A 23,298-nucleotide genomic window follows, 5' to 3' on the forward strand; every position below is an offset into this window, starting at 1 on the left:
ACCCGAGCGGCGAGAGGAGCCCACACTGCGGCTCAGCCCCGCAGGCCGAGTCTGGAGGGGCGTTCGCCCCGCCCCCGCCGGGCAGGTGTTTGCCCGCCTGGAGCCACGATCCCGGGAGTCGGGGAGCGGGGCCACGATGCGCTCTGGCTCCAGCGCCGAGCAGGTGTTCACCGCGCCCTCCCTGGGCTCCTTCCGCAGCCTACGGGGGCGCGCGCCCCGGCCGGAGCCTGGGGGCAGCGGCGCGGCGCTTTGAGGATGAAGGGCGCCGCGCGGGCGGGGCAGGCGGCGGCGGGGAGTGGGCGCGGCCTTCCCGGTGTGAGCTCATCACCACTGGCTGGGCGCACCCACCGCGCCCAGCCTCCCGGCCCTAGGAGCCTGGGGCTGGCCCCGCTGCGCGCGCCGGTTGAGCGAGATCTGGGCTCCCGAGAGGGGCGACCTGGGGCCCAAGTGTGATGGAGCCTCTTCCCGGGGGGCCCAGAGACCGTCCGCTCTCGCCCCCGTCACCGCGCTCTGGGCGCCCCTACACCTGGGCGGACATCCCCGCCCAGCCGGCGACCCCGCGGGTGCCAGTCGAACCGCCCCCTCCCCCGCTGACGGAGCAACCACAGCGCTCCCCTGCTGGGTCCTTGGCCTGGGGGAGGGGAGGAGCTGCCACCTGCGGGGAGAGGTGCTGGCCCCAACGTCCCCTCCCCACCCCGCCCTCCTGCCCCAAATCCTGCCCCTCCTGCAGTTTCCTGTTAGAGTTGACTCAAGGGGAAGAGCCTCATCAGCTGCGCCAGCGCCATCCCCTTCTTATCAGCCCTGAGGCCTGCCCGGCCTCCACCCACCGCCTGCTAGCCCCCCTCCCCAAGGTGCCCCCCAGCAGAGATGGGGAGCAGAGAGTCTCGCCTGGGTGGGGGAAACTCTGAGAGGGTGGGAACCAGGGCTGAAGTCACTGGGGAGGGATGGGGCGTCTCAGGGAGGGGCCGGGATTTCTCTCTTTGACCCCTGGGCTGGCAGCCTGTGGGAAACCCTGCCCCACCGCGGGTGGTCCTGCAGGCCGATGGTTGCCCAGTCTTGGCCTAGGTCCCCAGACTCCGGTAAGTGGGCAGCAGGAGAGAGAGAACCTGAGCAGGAAGACCACAGGCGCCAGGTCGGGGGGGGGGTGGCAAGACCTCCCCCATCAGCAGCGGCGTGTCACTGGGCAGGTCAGCGACACCTCTGAGTCGGGGAGGTTTCCATTATAGGACACAGGGCAAGGTACACAGAGCAAGCCTCCTTCCTGCCAGGCCTGGGCAGGCCCAGCGTCCCTGGGGGGGGGTGTGAGGGGTGTTGGAGAGTCTCCAGCTCCAGGGGAGGGGCGGAGGAAGGACAGGCAGGAAATCTGGGTTCTGCTCTTCCCGGGAGACAGGAGGAGGGGCTGCCCTGGGACAGAAGGTGGGGAGCTGTGGCGGGCACAGGTCCCCCTTATACCTGTCCCTCACCACCACTACCACCAGCGCCCTGCCCCCACCACTCCGGCCGAACTGCCAGAGTTCTTGACTTCACACTGCTGCCCCAAATGTTTCCGGGTGTGAATACCCCGTTGGCCGGCGGGTCGGGGCGGGGCGCTCGAGAATGGGGCTTTGTTTTCCTTCTCCGCATCAGGAGCTCGCCCTTTCTCCTCGGGACCGGACGCCAGGTCTCTGGCCCCCTCCCACCAGCTCCCTCCCCCCACCGCTATTTCAAGCACGCCTTGGCTATTTACGGCTACGTCCGCCAATTGCGTCAGGCCAAGTCTGGCTTTGGCCAGCCCCATGCCAATGGTGCTACCAACCGGCCCTGGGCCGTCACCTGCCCTGCTGAGTCTAAGGTGAGTGAGTGCCGGCGGGAGCGCGCCCCGCGCGGGGCAGAGGTGCGGGGGAGAAGCCAGAGGAGCACACGTGCTCGGGTGGGCAGCGCCCCTCCTAATTCATGGCACCGGGGCTGGGGTAAAGGGCAGCTTTCCCTTCTGTCCTCTGAACTCCTCGGCTGGGCCGCCCTAAGGAAACGCCGTCGCTGCTGTAGTCTCATTCTTTTTTCTTTTTTTTTTTTTTTCATTTTTGTAGGCTGGGAAGTAAATGAATAGGGGAATGCTTTCTGTCCAATCATCTTCCCTAGCCTGTTTCTTGGTGTCTGCAGAGACTGCACAGCGGACAAAAGCTGACCCTCTCCCCCTAGCCTCCCCCAGTTTCCGGAATGGGTTCCTCATCCAACCCCCTTCCCACATGGGGAGCCCCTCTCCTCCCTCCCCTTCCCCTCCCCAGCTCCGCCCCCAAGTTCCCCAGGAGAGGACATTTGAAGGGAACTCCCCCAGGCACCTGCCTGGTGTTGGGAAGGCCTGCCCCTGGCCTGGCGCTGCCCTGTGGCCTGTGTCACGAGTGGGGGGACAAGGGGAGCACATTGGCCTTTCCCAGCCCTGCCAGGACTCACTCTGGACTCTGGGAACAGGCCCAATATCTCAGCCTCACTTTCTCCTGCCTGACCGAGACCAACTCGAATCCCTCATTCCTCTTGACCCTTCTGCCCTTATAAAGCCAGCACACATCATCAGGCCTGGCCCTCCTACATAAAGGACCCTATGTCTGGAGACTGCCCAACCTCAGTGCTGGCGCCGGCCCAGTGACCGCCTTATTATCTAGATGCTGCTTCCTCCCCAACTAAAAGGGTATACGATTCCTCTGGAGGTAGGCCCGAAGAGCGCAGCGACTGGGGGTGATACCTACACTCCCCAGGTGCTCCTGTGGGCAGCTGCACCTGCGCGACCCCCAGGCTCTGCTAGGAATCAGTCCCATTCACCTGCCTGCCTGTCCGGCGCCCAGCACCCCCAACACACCCCCACCTTTCTGGGGGAATGGTACAGCGACTGCCAGTCCCATTCTCCAGACCCTCAGAGGCTCATGGCTTCTCCTCGATGGCAGAGGGCACCTCCCCTTCTCAGGATGGACCACTTTTCTGCAGAGCTGCACCCCGCTTCCCACCAGACCTTGCCTAGGGCAGAGGCGGTCAGCTTCTGCATGCCCCCAGTGGTGTGCAATCCATCCCACCTCTGCCCTTTCTCCAGGGCCCTGGCTGCAATGCCCATCTCTGCACACGTGCTCCAGCCTCTCCAAATAAAACCTGGCCTTCAGGGGCTGCCTCCATCCTTAGCCTTCCTGAGAACCAGCCCTCATCACTCTCCCCCTACTCTGAGTCCCCTCAGGTCTGAGCAGCAGAAGCGCCTTGAGAAACCCATCCCCAGAAGCACGGTCTGAGCTGGAAGGGGCCTGAGGGACCACTGAGACCAGCCCCTTCCAGGACACTTCCGGTGACTGCTCAGCCAGGCCGAGTGGAGCCTGGGGATGAGAGAACTGAGTCCACCTCCAACCCTGCCCCAACTCTCACGGGGACCTTGAAGAAGTCAATTTCCCTCCTTGGGGCTCGCAGAGGATTGAGCGGGGTCTCTACAGCGGTGTCCAGGTCTGAGACTGGTAGTTTGCCGTTCATTCATTGACCATTTACTGGGCGCCTCCTATGAGCAAGGAACATGCGCCTGTCTCCAGTCCCGCAGGGAGAATGCAGATCAGGACACAGCTTTACCACAAGGCAGACTAGCAGAGTGCCCTGTGTACTACAGTGTTACTGCTCACCCACCTTCTCTCCCCCACCCCGCCCTCCTCCCAATTACCCATCCATCCACTTGCTGTCCCGCCACCCGCCTACCCACCCATCCGTCCATCCTCCCGTTTACCCATCTATCCATCCATCTACACATTGAACGACGTACCCACCCCCTCCACCCATCTGCCCACACATTCCTTAACTACTCATCTACCCAGCCACTTACCCATCCATCCACCTACCCACTGTCTTTCCCCTCCACTCCCTAGCCACCCACTCCTTCACCCACCCACCCACCCGCCTAGCCATTCACCCTCACATCCACCCATCCAGCCACCCTTTCAGTGTAAGTGCCTCACAGTTTTTTTTTATTGTAAGGTGTGGACCTGACATCAAGCTTTTGGTTGTTGAGGCATCCATTTTAAAAACATCCATTTTAAAAACATCCATCACGAGTAAACATATTGCTAATTACACAACTAGATAAAGAACCAGGTCACCCCATCCATGAAGTTCCACTTTTAGAAAGCCCTGGGTGACTTAGATAACTGATTGCTTGAATGACCCTGCTTTTCCCTTCCCGTGCCTTAATTCCCACTCTTATGTTTTAAATTTGCCAATAAGGAGTGAACCCAGGAAACTCTTGGCGCCCACCGTCCGCCCCAATAAAGGCAGAGCCCCCACCTCTTTGTTTGGCTCTGGGTGTGTGATGGACCCTCCAGGACCTCAGCGACAGACCTTGTTATTCCAAAGTTCCCTGATGGTTGCTGCTGAGGTGCGTCGTGCAGTCAGACATAGTAAGAACCACAAGGGCTGGTCCCACCACAACACTGGGTCTGGTCTGGGAAACCTCAATGGGGGAGCCCTGGTGAGTACCCCAGGCAGTCCTAGCCAATAGCAGCACCATCGATAGGCTGAGACCCACATAACACAACCCCTTACCCACCCATCCAAAACCCTAACGTGCCCGAAGCCCTTGGCCCCGGGGCTGGGGAGACACAGGTGGAAGGAGGGGTGCGCAGCATGTAGGAGACTGTCGTGGGTACCAGACTGTGTGGTCAGAGCAGGTGGAGGCCAGCCCACGAGTGTCCGAGTCTTACTCACTCCCTGCTTTGCTCAGCCCTTGCAAGTTGACCTCTAGGAGGCTGGTCAACTTGGTCAACGGCTCCCCCACCCCTACCCATTCAGAGTCTTACACTGCCTTGTGTCCCAGGTGGTCACCCCACCTCCCACAGCCACAGATGCTCCTGAGTATTAGGGGGTGGTAGAGTGCCACCACACTGCCTGAGACAGCCACCAGTTTTTCTCCAGTCCTCCTTTCATTGACTCCAAGGCGCTGCCAGAGTTATAAATAGATGTGCTTGAGCTAAAAATAGCCTTGCTGGAGGGACAGCCCATGCTTGTAGCTTTCTGTCTCTCTGAGGACTCAAGGATGCAGGATTCAAGGAGCCCCCTCTCCTCCCACAGCCCCCCCACGTGTGTATGCTCACAAGCATGCGTGTGCACTCATATACACACATGCACACACAGGCCTGGCCGTCATGGTGGGCTATCTGCCTGTTGGGAAAGTGGGAAGGGTCCTAGTGTAAGCAGGCCACACCTCCAAGGTCCCACCCCCCCGCTGAGAGGCCTGGGGACCCATGAGGCCAAGGGCACTGACATGTATGGAGCCAGCTTCCTGGACGCTGTGGGAGAGAAATCCTGGGAAACACCTGGAGTGGCGCCTGGCACACAGTGGGTGCTCAGTGCACAGGAGTTGTGCTACGGTTAATGGCCAGGCCAGCTGGAGTGACCCAACCCAGAGTCCTGCCTGCAAGCCTGTCGTGTGAGAGCACTGCACGAATGACTGTAATCTCTCTCTGTCTCTGTTTCTGTCTCTCAGCTGTCTGTCTGCAGCTGCACCACCCAAGGCAGCCCAGGTAGTGAGGGAGGGAGGTCTGCAGACTGACGGGGGAGCTGCCTTGCAGGACAGGAACCCAGTGCTGGGGACAAAGGGGAGGGAGACACTGGAGGCCTTGTCCTTATACCATGTGAACGTATTCAACAAGTAATTTACAAAATATTTGTAAGCTAGTTGCAGACACTCCATATAGCCAGACCCCCATTTTTGATGAAAAGAAGTGTAGTATGTGCATGTGGGTTCCCACAAACGCACATACATGTGCACATGTGCGTGTAAACACACACGTGCAACACATGCACACACATGCTCGCATGTACACACATACACGTGCGCACATATGCATACGTGAGCTCACACACACGCATACTCATACATACGCACACGGTCTGCAGGGAAGCATCGAACTATTCCCAGTGGTTGTTCCTAGGGAGCGGGATGGGTGGGAGTTCAGGGGCAAAACTGAGTCTTTATTTTACATACTTCTATGTTATTTACATTTCACTAGCACCCTACACCTGAAAGGGTATTCCACACCTGTGCGCAGGTGAGGCCCTGTGGTCCGCTCCCCACCACATCTGCCGGACCCTCCTCCAGCACCACTCGCCACCCTGCCTGACTTGCCCTCTGCCGGCTGGGTTAGGGGCAGTGGGTTAGGGACAGTCCGGCTCTCCAGGCCCAACACCCAGCCTCCTGGACTCTAGACCAAGGACTACCCCCACCCTCCCACCCGCAGCCTGAATAAAGAGGCAGCCAGAGGCGCGGAGAAAACATCCATCTCAGGATTTATTACAACACGTTTTTTCCAAATACAAAAGAAGGGGACAGAACAGGAGCAGAAAGTGTGGCCGCGCGCTGGGCGGAGGTGTCTGAGGCAGGGCCACCGGGCGGCCCAATCTCGGAGCCCTACGAGGGGACCTGCCACGTCTCCACTGGACTTTCCAGCAAATAATAGGAGGCGCTGGGTCCATACTAGGGCCACCCAATGCCAGGGCACTGGGTGGGGCAGGAGGGTGCAGGGGCCATGGGGACTTGGGAAGGACTGAGGCCCTGCCCCTCCAGGCCCAGGACAGTAGGTGGAAATGACCAGTGAGGGCCTCGTGCCTCGTGCCTGCCCCCCAGCATAAAAGGGGGATCTTCTCCTGAGTGGCAGCTGCTCACTTTGGGGTGATCAGTGCTTCAAGAGCAAGAACCCCCACACCTCCCCCCAGAACGAGGCTGTGAGAGCTGTGGCAGCCTTGGAGAAAGGGGGAGGGAGAGAAGGACGGGCCATGGGACCAGCCGCCAGACTTCTGGGGCCCAACCAGTGGCCCCAGACCACTGTCTCCTGGACAGCATGTGGGGTGGGGGTGTGGAGGGGGGGACCAGTGCATCCTCCACACCCAGGGTCACCCAGAAACCCAACGCAATAGACAAACAGGAGGCAAATTTACATAATCAATAATAATAATTAACCAATAATAAATACTTAAACCTCTAATCCATAGATTGCAAATACAACAATGATAGCTTATTTCTTGGGGAACAGGGTGGGGACAGAGGGAACAGGAATAGGATTTCTGCTTAAAGGAGGCATGACAGGAACACAGGGCTATGGGTCCAAAGAACAAGTAGAAACAGCCAGAGGGGCAGCCGGGGGAGAGGCACCTCCCCCACCCTGCTGGAGGAATCAGTCCTGCCCGGGGCCATACCTCTGGCCAAGCCCCTGGCCTCTTCCCAAGGTGGCCCGTCTTCTCTCCTAGATTCTAGGACATCTGAAGGTCAGAGATGTCTACTCCTCCCTCCAAAAGCCTTGGGTCCCAACCCAAGTGGGGGTGGGGCTGGGAGGAGCTGGGCCTTTTCTCCAGCCCAAACCCCCAGGCTGGCTTCCTTGGGCCAAAAAGCCACCTGGGGATGGGGACCGGCATGTCACCTTGAAGGTACTGGGAGACTTGGGAGGGGAGAGCTCCCAGGGAAAGGTGTGTGTGCAGAGGGTTTCTCTCCCCAGGCTCCTGTGGGGGTGGGGACAAACGTGGGGGACACCAAAATCTGCTCACATCATGGGTCTTTATCTGCCTGGAGCTGGCTCTCCCAAAGCTAAAGATCCCACCCCGCGGAAGCATAAAGGTCTGCCTCCCTCTGCACGGCCCCCTAACCTGCAGGAAGATACCTGAATTCCAAGTCTGGCTTGGGGCCTGGGGTGGGTGAGGGAAGAGCCCAGAACAAGACCCTAAACCCATCTGCCCTCTGACCAGTGGAGCCAGCACTGGCCAGCCCAGCTCTTCCTGCCAGACACCCTGAGGCCCCACTTCTCTTCCTGGGTTCCCCCCACCTGGTGGGTGGTACTCAGGGGCACCCGCAGAGCAGAGACAGAAGCGGCCTCCTCTGAACAGCCTTGCCGAGCTGGTGAAAATGGCCCCGGGCTCACGCAGGAGTGGGGGGCATTCCACCGCCCTCCCTGCCCTGGGGACTCACATCATCTGACACTGACACTCAGGAACCCTCTTCACCAAGTCCTAGCCTATCCTACCCCTCCCTCTGAGCACTCTGGTCCCCCCAGCAGGCCCACGCCTGCAGGGATGGGCAGTGGGGGGCCCTCCAGGGCGCCCTGGAGCTGGCAGGGGGCAGGCAAGGACTCCTAGACCACAGCTCCTATGGCTTTGGTGCAGAGCCCAAGAAAGGAAGAGAAGGAAGAGGGTGAGGACAGGTTGAGGGGGGAGGGCAGGCAGGGAGGTTCTGCGGCTCAGTTTGTGGCAAAGTTTTTTTTTCCTTTTTTCCCCTTTTTCTTATGTAAAAAGTGCACAAAAGCTCAACAGCCTCTTTGCAATGGTCAGCAGTGTTTCCTGGGGGTAGGGTGGGGAGGAAACCCCAGGCCTGGCACCCCAGCTTGCGCCCGAAGGTGGCCTCATATTGCTTAGAAACAGTCTCAGTTTAAATACCAGACTAAAAATAGAGCTTGGAGGACCGCCCTCACGGTTGCCAAATCATCGCCAGAATGGACAGCTTCAATAAATAAAAAATCGAAATATTTACTTCTCGATAAAAATCGCAGTAAAACCATTTACCTTTCTTTGCATTATATATAATATATATTTATAGTGGGCCCGGCTGCTAGCGGCCCAGCGGAGGGCAGCGGAGGGCTCGGGGCGCTAGGTCCCCGCGGAAGGGCCGATCCCGGCCGCCGTCAGGACACCTCGATGACCTCCACGCTGCCCGAGAAGCTGGCCTGCTTGCCCAGGGCGGCCAGCTCCTCACCACGTGCGCGCCCCTCCACCATGCCCTCCTCGAACTCCATCTGGCAGCTTCGGCGCTTGAACTGCGTCTCCGGGGTGGGCTCGTCCGGCCAGCTGGTCCGCGCGTCCCGGGACTCGGCCCTCGCCGCCTCCCGTCGCCGCAGGTCGCTGCCGCCTGGGCCCTGCGAGCCTGCCAGGCCGAAGGGCGCAAAGCGCGCGCCCTGTGCGCCCTCGGGGCTGAAGCACCAGAGCCCGTCCGGCGACGGTGTGCCGGGGGAGTCGAGCGGCGGCGTCCAGCCCCCGGGGCCGGCCGGCTGGCCCGGGCCAGGCAGCCCGGGAGCCGACAAGGCCGACAGGCCATGCCGTGGAGTCTGCCGCGAGGCATCCCCGAAGTTCAGGCCGAGGCCACGCGCGGGGGAGCGCGCCGGGGAGCCTGCTGGGGGCCGGGGCCGTCGGCGGAGCCGCGGGCGCGTCTCCGGTGCCCCGTCTGGGCTGTCGGGGCTGGACGAGGTCACGCCTAGCACGCCCGCCGTCGGGCTGTCCAACTTGCAGAGCTTGGGGACCTCACCGGGAGCCGGGAGCCCGGGGTCCTCAGGCTGCCGGCTGGGGGCATAGGCAGACTTGATGTCCAGCGAGAAGGAGCGCTTGAGGCGGTTGGTGTCCTGGAGGCGGTCGGAGGAGAGGTGCAGTCCACGCAGGCCCTGCTGCAGCACGCTGGTGGCTGGGGCCGCAGCGGGCGAGGGGGGCTCCCCGGTGGTGCTGGGCGCGCCCTCCCTGGCTGCCTGGGCCGCTGCACTCCCGGTGGCAGCGCTCTCTGAGGTAGGTGGAGGCAGCGGCGGCAGTGGGGCCACAGGGCCCGGCAGGGTCTCCGGCGTCCCATCGCCCTGCAGGGCAGCCAGCAGCTTCAGGCTGCGCTCATACTCCAGCAGCTGGCCCAGGAAGTTGAAGTTGGGCGAAATGGATGGGCGCCGGTCCTTCACGAACCTGGAAGGAAGGAAAGGGGGCTGAATGGCACGGGCTCTGACCTCTGGGCCAGTCTGTTGCCAGTGGGTGGAGGGAGAGGGGTGTGGTGTCTCAAGACAGGAAGGAAGGGGGGGTACCTGTAGGCATCATCTGAGGACATGCCCATGGTCTTCATGATGTACGCGATGGCGATGGTGGCAGAGCGGGAAATGCCAGCCAGGCAGTGGACGATGACTTGGCAGCTGGACAGCTTGGCTTTATCTGTGGGCGGGGGGCCATGGGGACCAGGTGAGCACAGCCCTGGGGTACAGAGCCCTTCCCTGCCGCCGGTGGGGGACCCCACTCTGCGCGATGCCAGCAATCCCTGCTACTTCGCAGACAATAGCCCCTCCCAGTCTGAGCGCCTTCCTCCTGCCCCTCCCCCAGGAATGAGGAGCAGGGACGCCCCACCCTCACCAATGAACTCGATGGACTTGTCCAGCCAGGGCAGCAGCTTGTCACAGTAGTTGTCATTGATGGGGATACGCATGAAGCGGCTCTCGCAGATGAAGTCCGGCTTGGGGCAGGAGTTGCTGGCATTGAGGACATAGCTTATTCCGTTTTGGGTCATCAGATCCTGGAGGGAGGGATAGCAGGACAAGTTGGGGGGGTGCGGCTGGGCAGGGTCTTCGAATCCTGGGACGCTCCCCAGGTGGGAGACTGGCTCCCAGAGCTTCGGAAGTTGCCGGTGGAGCTGGGTCCGGAGCCCCGCCCATTCCCACGCCAGAATGCGAAGGCCTGTGGGGATGGGAGGGATGCCGGCCTCTGCAGGACCCGCCCACAGCCTGCCGTAGGCTCCCAGGAATTTTACGGCTGCCTGGGCGGTGGCTTTACCCTCTTTCCTCATCACCATTTTTAAAACACGGGATTCTTTCAGCGCTGGCCAGGGGCCCAGTGACATCAGCAGTGTGGCATGTGGGCTCCACCAACGACGAGGGGGCAGGGAGCTACTTCTCCGCCAGACCCTACTGGGCTCTTGACCCCCCCCCTGTCCTGTGGGGGACCCCTTGGGTCCTCCTGTGCCCCTAATCTGTGCTCATCCATCCCCTTCATCAGCCTTCCCCTCCCTTCCTCCCCCAGACAAGCCCAGGAGCTGCTTCTGAGCTACCCCCCCCCGCCCCCCCCCCCCCCCCCCCGCAGCCCCAGCTGTGCACACACCTTGTTCAGGACATCTTTCTGGGAGCCCAGGTAGAGGTGAGGCAGGATGCGGGTCAGGCCCACACTGGGCACTGGCAGGCAGGGCTGGGAGAGGCTCATGGGCAGCAAGGCAGCAGGCTTGCCCTCACAGAGGCTGGGGAAGCAGGAGGAGAAGGTGGCAAAGCCCCCTGCAGCAGGAGGGGTGGAGGACACACGTCAGGCGGGCAGCTGGCTGGCGCAGGACAGCCCAGGGCACTGACCACTGCTGTGTCCCAGCCACACCCAACCTGGCCCCCCAGCCCCATGCGATGCCAGCAGCCGAGCCTCTGGCCTGAGCACCTGGTCTCAACGCTGGGTGCTGGAGGGCCACTCTCAGCACAGGGCGCCCTGCCGCCCACACTCCTCCTCAGGCTAATTAGGGGCTGGCCCCACTGAGGACGCCGCTGTGATGCCCATAAATGTGGGGCTGAGGGGGCGGGTCAGCACAGCACTGGCAGGGCCATCCCCAGCTGCGTCAGGCGTTAAGCCCATGGCAGGGAGGGTCCTCTGTTGAGGGTGTGGGTGACACAACCCCTCCATACCTGTGGCCCGGGGCCAGGTTGGGCCTTCCTGCCTCTGCCCCTGAGCTGATGCAATACCTCCCTGCCTCCATCTGGCTGGGAGCCCCAGGCCAGGCTTGGGTGCCAGGAGCAGGAGGCGAGAGCTTCTGAGGGAGCCCTCCCCCTCCCCTGGGCATGACATCACCACTGGAATTGGCACGGCCTGCAGGGGCATCGGGCCTCTGGGTATGGCTCCATTCCACCAGCAGGAGAAGACGGAGGAGCAGAGGCTGGGCTAAGAGCTGGGCACGCTGGGCACTGGGAGCACCCAGGGCACGCAGCGGGTGTGTGCTCTGCATGTGGCTGGCACGTGCCTTGCCTCCGTCCCCACACAGCACACTTGAGTTCTGGGCCGTGGGTCGGCTGCGTGACCTCGGTGGGAGTCCCTGGTATACTGCAGACTCAGTGTACCACCACGGGCCGAGCCAGTCACGCCTCTGGCCTGTTCCTCCCCCTGCCTGCCACACGGCATGGTAGTGAGCCTCACAGAAAGTGACCGAGATACACTGAGAATGGACCTGCCCAAACCTGTCCAGGCTGGGTGACCACTGACTTGGACCAGCAACTGGGCAGTGCCCAGTGGCCGCCAGCTCCTGGTAGGATGAAGTGGGCCTCCCAGGTGGCACCATGGGGCTGACCACACTTCCAGGCATGCAAGCCCCATGGCGCCTTCCCTGCCCTCAGCCCTGCAGGCCTCTGTTTCCAGCCTCCGTGGACCAGCCCGTCCCAGAAGGCACCTGGGCCAGGGCTGCCCCGACCCCACCAGAGCAGGCCGGCCAGTGAGAGCTCTTTCCTGCCTTGGCCCACAGAGGCAGCTGGTGCCAGGGATGTGGCTGATTCCCAAGGACAGAGACCCCTGGTGGCCTTAGCCACCACCCCTGGCCCAGTTCAGTGGCCAGTTCATGCAACCCCCAACCAGAATGCCTGCCGTGTGCTCTCCCTGTGCCCCTAATGGAGGCTTGACTTTGGGGGGGGCCATGGAGACGGGTGACCTCCAGACTGGGGAGTGGAGGCAGCAGCCTTGGAGAAGTGGTTCCTTCCTCAGGAAACTGCTGGGTTCACAGAGAGAGGCAGGTGACAGCAGTGACACCACAGCTCCCAGATTCCCACGGTGCTGGGGTCAGCTCCTGTTCACCTCACCATCCAGAGCTAGGGACCGTGGATGTGCAGAGTGGCCTGGCCATGTGTGGGGGTGGGGGGTTCCCTCTTCCCCGAAGGGAAGTCTGCACAGGTGCGCAGACCTGCCAGCCTTTGCTGCAATTCCTAGGTAGGGCCCCTAGGGCCCCCCTGAGCAGAGCCAAGCAAAGTGGGGTGCCCCCTACAAACCCCTTATAGATGTCAGGTCCAGTAAGGAACCCCAGTTCTTTAGTGATTTCAGGGCCACCCCAGGCTCTGGGGATGGGTAACAAGAGAGGGCCCCATGGGGGTAGGTCAGTGGCCGCAGGCCTGGCCCCTCTGCAGGTCACGGCACTCCCCGCGCTTGGGACACGCTTGGGACGGCTCCCCTACCCCCGGGGCATTCCCAAGGGCACCTTCCTGCAAGTGGAACCCCCCCTGGCCCCTACTAACCTTGCTCCCTCTGCTTGGCGGGTCAGGGAGGGCACAGCGGATGGCCTGTCCCTCACAATGAAATCCGGGAGTCGCACAAAAGCGCGTGCCCCGGCCGCGCGCCCACCGCTGGCACTCCCGCGGGCCACCGCCCTACCCTACCCGCGTCTGTCTCTGCGCTCCTGCCCAAAGGCCGCCCCCACTGCGCTCCCCAGGCAGGGTTCCCACCCACCCTCAGTGCCGGGGCTGCTCCCCGCCACAGTCTCCGGCCAGGGTCCGAGGGCGACGCCGCCACCCGCCTCGCGTGCGCACCAGCCCGCATTCCGCAGCGACGCGCACGGGCGGCCGCCGGCTCTGGGCGAGGGCGGCTGACACTTAAAGGGCCAGGCTCCCTTTCCCATGCCTGCCCCCCGCTGGACGTCACAGCGGAGTGGCTGGGTGTGGGGGCGCCAGGGGTCACGCAGACGGTTCTCGGACCCCAGCGCGCCTGACCCCATCGTTCTTTCCTGCTTCTGCCAACCTCCCTCCAGCTGTGCCATCCTCAACGACCCCTCCCCCCAACAGAGGGATGGATCTGCAAGTTCTGCTGAGCCCCCCCACTCCCCCGCCCCGGGATCCGGACTTGCCCTTCTGGGTGAGCAGCACCCCTCTTCCCCACTGAGTCTTGCGTTTCCATTCTCACTAGTTCAGGGGCTTCAGGCGTGGGAGCTGTGGGCAAGGCCAGGAGGCTGTCCCCAAGTGTGGATCCTGATTTGGTGTCACTATCAGCCCTCCTCGTGGGAGGGGGGCAATCATGACTTCTTCCTGGCTTGGCACTCAGAGAAATGGGGCACATACTCTAACCCTGCAGGGTGGAGCATCTATAGGGGGAAGAGCAAGCCAGGTGAGACACAGCCAGGTCCCAGGTGAGGCCTCCTGGTGCATCCCAGCCTGGGCCGGTCCCGGGGGGAGGGAGGGCGCACTGGGACCCTCTTCTCAGACTCCCAGAGGGCCTGGTGGTTCCCACTCCTGCTGGGGTGCACGTGCACCCTGGGGTTCCTGCCGAGCCTGGGAGAGGTCCTATTGTGCCTAGGCCACCTGCAGAAAGCCCAGACTTCTGCCCTCTCTCCCCTCCACTCCCCACCCACTCGGCCCACGAAATGAACCCAGGGCCGGTAGTCGAACTAGAGGGTCTGCGACTCTGTGGCTTCTGTGTCCACATGGACACAAACCCTACATCCCACCCAGATGAGCTCAGGACCATCAGAGATGGGGGGCACACGTTCACACATAGATGCTGACCACCGGCCTCCCAGAGCCATGCACAGATAGAGACACCCTCTGACCACGCAGACCCAGCTCCAGACGTGCAGGCACACGTGCAAAGGGTGGCACACATGCCTGCCCTGCATACCATGCTGACCTGGCACGCTGGGCTCATGTGGCACCTCCTCCGAGAAGTCTGCCCTGAGCAGTCCAGATAAAGCAGTCGGCAGATTCTGCCCACGGCCTCTCTCACAGGCTGTGTTGAAGGTCTGTGCTCCCACTAGAAGCCAGTGCCAGAGGGCCAGCCTGGTGCCCATGGACCACCCCGCCTGTCCCTGCGCATGGCAGCGACTCAGCGCAGGCATGCTGAATGAGCAGAGGCATCCCACTGGTTGTGTGACAGTGAGGTTAATGACCCCCACCTCTGGCCATAGCCCCTGGAATGCAATGGGCAAGGGTAGCACCCACAAAGGCCCCCAACCCAGGCGGGGAGGGTGCATGTCTCTGGACAGGCCAGCTGCACCCACCCCCGGGTCCTGGGCCACCTCTGGGAGGTGTATTCTACAGAGGCACCTCAGCCTCTGCACAGGAGGAAGGGATCAGGGGGGGAGCCAGTGTGGATCCTGCGCGTGTGTGTGTGTGTGTGTCTTCCCAGCCGGCCTGGCCTGGCTGCAGTGGGCAGCAGGAAGCTGCCTGGGGACCTCTGCCAGCCCAGGCAGGGGTCATGATCAAGCAGGCTTTCACCCGGCACCCTGTGCTTGGCCAGAGCATTCAACGGCCCTCCCGGTGTAGAACCTCTGCTCAGACTGGGGTTCCCAGAGGGCGTGCCTCAGCCTTCAGACAGTTCACCTGCTAGTGGCGGGGGTGGACCCGTGTTGGAGGGAGTCCTAAGTGTGGGGGCCCAGGGGAGGGCATGGTGCAACCCTGACAACTCCAGAGATACTGAGACCCCCGCTCCCGGACACTGGGTTCGGGGCTTCGAGAGGACAGAGGTGCATCCAGAATGCTGACTCTGCCATGTCCCTGCCCCCCCGCCGAGCCCATAGCGGGGGACAGAGGCCCTCTGGAGCTCACCGGTGAGGATCGCCACGCTGTCAAAGCAGCCGTCCAGCTTGCTGAGCAGGATGGAGAGGAAGCTGTCCGTGGCCAGCAAGCTGGCATCCCTGGTGCTCTGGTCATACACCACCACAGCCTGTGGCTCCGCCGCCACCACCTGGGGGTCACGAGGCCAAAGTCAGCGCCCCTCCGGGCACCTGCCGGACACCCCCAGCCCGGCTGAGGAGCAGGGGCTTAGGTGCTGGGCAGGAGGGGCTGCGTCTTGCTGCCTTAAGGGGAGGGCAGGTACCCGCTACCCACTTCACCCGGGACAGGTGCAAACACCCATGGCCACACAGGCAGGCCCTTGGAGTGGGCAGAGACGGGGACACTCGTCCCCAGTGCAGCCACACCCTCACACACACACTCACAGGAGTAAAGGGAACGGACACAGGGGCCTCCACTGCGGGCCAGGCCCACGTGGAGGAGCGGCAGGTGAATATGACGAGGTCCCCAGGAGGCGCACACAGGTGACCACAGTGACAAGAGGCCCAGGCTGGCTCCCAGGATGGCCAAAGTGTCCTTGGGTCCCTGGGACGCACATTTTGGGGATCTGAGGGCAGAGTGCTTTTGGGTCTGGACTCTCCTCCTCTCTCAGCCAGTGATGAGGAAACTGAGGGCTGCAGCGAGCCCCCCAATTCAGAAGGCCGCAGCTGGAAGCTGGGGCTCTACCTGCCCTCCCCCTCTCCCAGTGCTGGGCGGGCGGGGTCTGGGGGCCAGAACTTCAGCAGCTTTGCTCAGAGAGCGGCTTGTCCCTCCCCCAAGCACACTCAGCCCTTAAGCCAGCTGAGCCGCTGGGCCTGATGATGTCACCGTGTCACCGGCAGGCAATGGGATCTGCTCTGGCAGGAGTCCTCCTTGCTGGGGGTGATTAATCACTTCATTCCCCTCATTGAGGCTGCGGGAGCTAATTCTGGGCGGGGTGAGGGTGCCCAACAAGCAGCCACCCCTCCTGGGTTCTCTCACATCCAGCTCTGTACAGGGCAATTCCTGTGACAGAACCACCCACAGCCTCCAGGCAGCTGGGCATGTCACAACGCCCCCCCGGGGGGGCCACTGCCCGCCCAGGTCACTGGCCCACTGGCCCAGTGGGTCCCTCCCCAGCTGGACTTCTAGGGACAGAGACAGCATTGTCCACTGCAGGTGACCCGAGACATTCGTGGAGGGGCCACAGAGGGAATCACGGGTTACTCCAGACGGGACAGAACTGGGTTCTGGGGACACGGATTGCTCAGTGTAAGCCGCTTGACCACCCTCCTGTCCTCTTGCGTCCTCACAACCATCAGAGTGTGTGCCTGGCTGGGCTGCCATCCAGGTCCACTGCCCTCTGCCACCTGTGTCCCCAGCCCACTCTTTCCTATGCACGGTCACACCTCGCTCATCCGTTCAGTGCCCCTTTCTGGGCTCCATGTGGGCCCCAGGGACAGGGCCTGGTCTTGTGCGGGGGGAGACCCCCATGCGGGGCGAAGTGAGGACCCAGACAGGGTGGGAGGGCTCTGGGAGGGATGAATGGTGTCTGGGGAGGGGCGCTGTGCAGCCCTAAGAGGGACACCCTGGGAGGAGTGGGTGCTGCCCCACAGCGGCCTGAGATGTGGCACGGCTACAAACATTCTGACCCTGCAGAGCCCAGTTTGGGTTCAAGGGCAGAGGAGGGGAGGCTGGCCAGGCCAAGGGCCCCTGTGCCCCTGGCTGAGGAACTCAGCCTTGGCCCGCGGGGGTGATGGGGTCGGGTGGGGAGGCGGTCAGTCTGGGGCCACACCGGGCCAGTGTGGTAGGGGAACCGGTACCTGGCTGCGCGCGGCTGGCTGGATGAGCTCCGAGATGGTGACCTTGCCCTGCTGCAGCCGCCGCTTGACCAGCTTGGAGCAGCAGATGTTCACGGAGCTGAGCACGTGGCCGCGGTTGTACTCCACGAAGGAGCGGCTGTCGATGACCAGCGGCCCCCCGTGCCCGCCTCGCAGCAGGCTGGCCAGCTTCTTGGCATCCATCACCTTCCTGGGCAGCCGGTCCCCTGCCATGGTGGGCAGTGGGAAGGGGTGTCCCCTGAAGTGAGCAGGGGCTGCTCTGATGGCCTCGTGTGGCCTAGAGTTCAGAGTGACCGGGCATGGCGCCAGACCTGCAGGGAGAGGCAGACAGTGAGCAGTGTTGCAAGTTCCCCGGGGCGGGTACCTGGCCAGCTCCAGGTGGGGCCGACCTCAGCGGGGCCGGTGTGCGATCCCGGACACAGGACATCTGGGCCCTACTTCTCACGGGGTAAATCAGCACCCCTCTGGCTCTTCTGCCAGTCAAGCCCCTAACATCGCAGGTGAGCGCGTTGGAGTCTGCGACACATGGAGCTGGAGGAGTGTCAGTGTGCTGGTGTGGGCCCGCCCAGGCCACAGGGCCAGCCTCTTAGCAGCACGCAGCAAGGCAAGTGGGGGGCCAGAGGGAAGGGGCTCAGGGCTTGGACTGGGCTGGAGGGCAGGACGAGGCCTGAGGATCCCCACTCATTCCAGGGCACTGCAGTCCTCCCCTGGCTTCTGTCCCCTCGCCTCCCCTCTCTGGACTCTACCTCTTCCCAATACCCAGGACCCCTGGCTGCCAAGCCCTCCCTTCCACAGCACACCCTCCATCTCCCATCTCTCTGTAAGCTGATAATCCATACGGGTTAGATGGGGGGTTGGGGCTCCCAGAGGCAGTGGCCAGGGCAGTGCAGGGGGGCTCAGGAGTGGGGGGGACTCCTCTGCTGCTCCCATTATCCCAGCTCTGCAGGCCAGGCTCAGCACGCACCTGCTGCATACCTGCCACACAAAGGGTGTGGGGCCAGTGACCTGCCGGGTGTATCACAGGCTCATAGAATGGGGGGTTGACAGCCAGGTGCTCCAGGCGCAGTGGAGGCCTGGGGTCTGAGGCGGTACTAAGGGCTGGTAGATCCCAGGGTGGGGTGGTGTGGGGCAACCCAAACATGAAGGTTAACACGGGTGACCATATCGGGGACCCTCAGCAATGCTGGGACCCTTGGCATGGCCTGTAAGGGCCATCAGGCTGAGGAACACACAGTGGGAGGTGGATGGGACGCGGACTGCAGAGGCTGGGACAGAGGCGTCGTCCTGCAGGTTTGGTGCCAAGCCTCTGCCAGCCCCTGCCCTCCTGCCAGGCCCCATCTTTCCTGTCTCCTTCTAGGACTGGCCTTTCTCTAGGCCCACCTAGTCCTCACAGCCCCAGGATAACAAGTCTGCTTTAAAGATGGGGAAACTGGGGCTCAGGGAAGGGGTGGGACCCACCCCAGCTCACACCAAGGAGACTGGACAGAACCCAAGGCCTGTACCGCTGCCGTCCTCTCCGTTCTTCCCTCCAGCCCGTGCCCACCCAGCGTGGGGTGAGGGAGGCTGGGAGACAGATGTCCCCCGGAAGCCCACAGAGGGGGCACCTCCTCAGCAAGCCTCCAACCCACAGACGCAGAGGGCACTGGGGTGAGGCACCCCAAGAACATTCGTCACATTTCAAAGTATGGATGACGTTAGAACAACAGTGGCAGCTGCCACCGTTTCTGGACCCTGCAGGTGAGCTCCCAGGCCGGTGGGGTGGTGTTCACAGAGTTCACAGAGAAGTGGGTGCAAGGCAGGTCTGGGCTGTGTCCCCCTGTTATGGCAGCCGTAGGCTGGCCGTGGAGCTGGCAGGGAGGGAAGTGCCCAGGACGCCTTGGTCAGTGATGCGGCCTTGGGATTTCACCAGACACCCGCTCCCCAGGCTCCTCCATTGTGGCCCCTGAGGGTCACACCCAGCAAGCTCAACAGTCAAAGGGCCTGCTGGTCTGACTCCCTGTGAACCATTTGGGGAGCTTCTGAGCTCTAACCTGAAAGCATCAAGGCTGTGACAGGCCACAGCCACCAGGTCCCCTCCCACAGGTGGCTCCTGCAGGCCGGGGAGGACCCTCCTGTCCTTGGTTATGGGACCAAGAGGCCCAGAGACCCTGAGAGACAGAGTGGGGGATGGGACACCGCACCATCTCAGTGTCCTCATCAGTTAGGTGGGGGCGATTACCTCCCACCTAAAATGACAAAAGGCAAATAGAACCTCAGCACAGGGACCAGGGGAGGGGCTGGGGAAGAGAGGGAGGGAGAGAGGGAGGGAGGGAGGGAGGGAAGGGCAGAGGGACAGAGGGAGGGAGGGAGGGAAGCACAGAGGGACAGAGGGATGGAGGGAGGGAGGGAGGGATGGAGGGAGGGAAGGGCAGAGGGACAGAGGGAGGGAGGGAGGGAAGGAAAGAGGGAGGGAGGGAGGGAGGGAGGGAGGGAGGGAAGGAAAGAGGGAGGGAGGGAGGGAAGGGCAGAGGGACAGAGGGAGGGAGGGAGGGAAGCACAGAGGGACAGAGGGATGGAGGGAGGGAGGGAGGGATGGAGGGAGGGAAGGGCAGAGGGACAGAGGGAGGGAGGGAGGGGAGGGAGGGAGGGAGGGAGGGAAGGGCAGAGGGACAGAGGGATGGAGGGAGGGAGGGAGGGATGGAGGGAGGGAAGGGCAGAGGGACAGAGGGAGGGAGGGAAGGAAGGAAAGAGGGAGGGAGGGAGGGAGGGAGGGAAGGGCAGAGGGACAGAGGGAGGGAGGGAGGGAAGGAAAGAGGGAGGGAGGGAGGGAGGGAGGGAAGGAAAGAGGGAGGGAGGGAGGGAGGGAAGGGAAGGGCAGAGGGACAGAGGGAGGGAGGGAGGGAGGGAAGGGCAGAGGGACAGAGGGAGGGAGGGAGGGAAGGAAAGAGGGAGGGAGGGAGGGAGGGAAGGGCAGAGGGACAGAGGGAGGGAGGGAGGGAAGGAAAGAGGGAGGGAGGGAGGGAGGGAGGGAGGGAGGGAAGGGCAGAGGGACAGAGGGAGGGAGGGAAGGAAGGAAAGAGGGAGGGAGGGAGGGAGGGAGGGAGGGAGGGAAGGGCAGAGGGACAGAGGGAGGGAGGGAGGGAAGGAAAGAGGGAGGGAGGGAGGGAGGGAAGGGCAGAGGGACAGAGGGAGGGAGGGAGGGAAGGAAAGAGGGAGGGAGGGAGGGAGGGAGGGAGGGAAGGGCAGAGGGACAGAGGGAGGGAGGGAGGGAAGGAAAAGGGAGGGAGGGAGGGAGGAGGGAAGGGCAGAGGGACAGAGGGAGGGAGGGAGGGAAGGAAAGAGGGAGGGAGGGAGGGAGGGAGGGAGGGAGGGAAGGGCAGAGGGACAGAGGGAGGGAGGGAGGGAAGGAAAGAGGGAGGGAGGGAGGGAGGGAGGGAAGGGCAGAGGGACAGAGGGAGGGAGGGAGGGAAGGAAAGAGGGAGGGAGGGAGGGAGGGAGGGAGGGAAGGCAGAGGGACAGAGGGAGGGAGGGAGGGAAGGAAAGAGGGAGGGAGGGAGGGAGGGAGGGAAGGGCAGAGGGACAGAGGGAGGGAGGGAGGGAAGGAAAGAGGGAGGGAGGGAGGGAGGGAGGGAAGGGCAGAGGGACAGAGGGAGGGAGGGAAGGAAGGAAAGAGGGAGGGAGGGAGGGAGGGAGGGAGGGAGGGAAGGGCAGAGGGACAGAGGGAGGGAGGGAGGGAAGGAAAGAGGGAGGGAGGGAGGGAGGGAGGGAAGGAAAGAGGGAGGAGGGAGGGAGGGAGGGAGGGAAGGGCAGAGGGACAGAGGGAGGGAGGGAGGGAAGGAAAGAGGGAGGGAGGGAGGGAGGGAGGGAGGGAAGGGCAGAGGGACAGAGGGAGGGAGGGAGGGAAGGAAAGAGGGAGGGAGGGAGGGAGGGAGGGAAGGGCAGAGGGACAGAGGGAGGGAGGGAGGGAAGGAAAGAGGGAGGGAGGGAGGGAGGGAGGGAAGGGCAGAGGGACAGAGGGAGGGAGGGAGGGAAGGAAAGAGGAGGGAGGGAGGGAGGGAAGGGCAGAGGGACAGAGGGAGGGAGGGAAGGAAGGAAAGAGGGAGGGGAGGGAGGGAGGGAGGGAGGGAAGGGCAGAGGGACAGAGGGAGGGAGGGAGGGAAGGAAAGAGGGAGGGAGGGAGGGAGGGAGGGAAGGAAAGAGGGAGGGAGAGGGGAGGGAGGGAAGGGCAGAGGGACAGAGGGGGAGGGAGGGAAGGAAAGAGGGAGGGAGGGAGGGAGGGAGGGAGGGAAGGCAGAGGGACAGAGGGAGGGAGGGAGGGAAGGAAAGAGGGAGGGAGGGAGGGAGGGAGGGAGGGAAGGAAAGAGGGAGGGAGGGAGGGAGGGAGGGAGGGAGGAAAGAGGGAGGGAGGGAGGGAGGGAGGGAGGGAGGGAAGGGCAGAGGGACAGAGGGAGGGAGGGAGGGAAGGAAAGAGGGAGGGAGGGAGGGAGGGAGGGAGGGAAGGGCAGAGGGACAGAGGGAGGGAGGGAGGGAAGGAAAGAGGGAGGGAGGGAGGGAGGGAGGGAGGAAGGAAGAAGGGAGGGAGGGAGGGAGGGAGGGAGGGAAGGGCAGAGGGACAGAGGGAGGGAGGGAGGGAAGGAAAGAGGGAGGGAGGGAGGGAGGGAGGGAGGGAGGGAAGGAAAGAGGGAGGGAGGGAGGGAGGGAGGGAGGGAAGGGCAGAGGGACAGAGGGAGGGAGGGAGGGAAGGAAAGAGGGAGGGAGGGAGGGAGGGAGGGAAGGGCAGAGGGACAGAGGGAGGGAGGGAGGGAAGGAAAGAGGGAGGGAGGGAGGGAGGGAGGGAGGGAAGGGCAGAGGGACAGAGGGAGGGAGGGAGGGAAGGAAAGAGGGAGGGAGGGAGGGAGGGAGGGAAGGGCAGAGGGACAGAGGGAGGGAGGGAGGGAAGGAAAGAGGGAGGGAGGGAGGGAGGGAGGGAGGGAGGGAAGGGCAGAGGGACAGAGGGAGGGAGGGAAGGAAGGAAAGAGGGAGGGAGGGAGGGAGGGAGGGAGGGAGGGAAGGGCAGAGGGACAGAGGGAGGGAGGGAGGGAAGGAAAGAGGGAGGGAGGGAGGGAGGGAAGGGCAGAGGGACAGAGGGAGGGAGGGAGGGAAGGAAAGAGGGAGGGAGGGAGGGAGGGAGGGAGGGAAGGGCAGAGGGACAGAGGGAGGGAGGGAGGGAAGGAAAGAGGGAGGGAGGGAGGGAGGGAGGGAGGGAAGGAAAGAGGGAGGGAGGGAGGGAGGGGAGGGGAAGGGCAGAGGGACAGAGGGAGGGAGGGAGGGAAGGAAAGAGGGAGGGAGGGAGGGAGGGAAGGGCAGAGGGACAGAGGGAGGGAGGGAAGGAAGGAAAGAGGGAGGGAGGGAGGGAGGGAGGGAGGGAGGGGAAGGGCAGAGGGACAGAGGGAGGGAGGGAGGAAGGAAAGAGGGAGGGAGGGAGGGAGGGAAGGGGCAGAGGGACAGAGGGGGAGGGAGGGAGGGAAGGAAAGAGGGAGGGAGGGAGGGAGGGAAGGGCAGAGGGACAGAGGGAGGGAGGGAGGGAAGGAAAGAGGGAGGGAGGGAGGGAGGGAGGGAGGGAAGGGCAGAGGGACAGAGGGAGGGAGGGAGGGAAGGAAAGAGGGAGGGAGGGAGGGAGGGAGGGAGGGAAGGAAAGAGGGAGGGAGGGAGGGAGGGAGGGAAGGGCAGAGGGACAGAGGGAGGGAGGGAGGGAAGGAAGGAAAGAGGGAGGGAGGGAGGGAGGGAGGGAGGGAAGGGCAGAGGGACAGAGGGAGGGAGGGAGGGAAGGAAGAGGGAGGGAGGGAGGGAGGGAGGGAGGGAAGAAAGAGGGAGGGAGGGAGGGAGGAGGGAGAAGGGGCAGAGGACAGAGGAGGGAGGGAGGGAAGGAAGAGGGAGGGAGGGAGGGAGGGAGGGAGGGAAGGAAGAGGGAGGGAGGGAGGGAGGAGGGAGGGAGGGAAGGGAAGGGAAGAGGAGGGAGGGAGGGAAGGAAAGAGGGAGGGAGGGAGGGAGGGAAGGGCAGAGGGACAGAGGGAGGGAGGGGGAAGGAAAGAGGGAGGGAGGGAGGGAGGGAGGGAGGGAAGGGGCAGAGGGACAGAGGGAGGGAGGGAGGGAAGGAAAGAGGGAGGGAGGGAGGGAGGGAGGAAGGAAGGAAGAGGGAG

The 23,298-nt window shown here is 63.4% G+C and overlaps 1 protein-coding gene across 2 annotated transcripts in view; it reads right to left on the reverse strand.

Moving 5' to 3' along the window:
• Nucleotides 1-6,263: 6,263 nt before the first annotated feature.
• The window catches only part of DUSP8 (dual specificity phosphatase 8), a 25,817-nt gene continuing 8,782 nt past the window's right edge, over nt 6,264-23,298 (reverse strand). For both annotated transcript variants that reach the window (XM_081063010.1, XM_081063009.1), the window contains exons 2-7: nt 17,123-17,451; nt 15,315-15,453; nt 10,870-11,036; nt 10,129-10,288; nt 9,810-9,933; nt 6,264-9,693 (exon numbers count right to left, since the gene is read on the reverse strand). In XM_081063010.1, coding sequence (XP_080919136.1) covers nt 8,661-9,693; nt 9,810-9,933; nt 10,129-10,288; nt 10,870-11,036; nt 15,315-15,453; nt 17,123-17,353 — 1,854 coding nt within the window. In that variant the 5' untranslated portion in view covers nt 17,354-17,451 and the 3' untranslated portion in view covers nt 6,264-8,660. The remainder of the gene's footprint in view (nt 9,694-9,809; nt 9,934-10,128; nt 10,289-10,869; nt 11,037-15,314; nt 15,454-17,122; nt 17,452-23,298) is intronic.

Source organism: Rhinolophus hipposideros, assembly GCF_964194185.1.
Source record: "Rhinolophus hipposideros genome assembly, chromosome: 10".
In the NCBI taxonomy this organism is placed as follows: Eukaryota; Metazoa; Chordata; class Mammalia; order Chiroptera; family Rhinolophidae; genus Rhinolophus; species Rhinolophus hipposideros.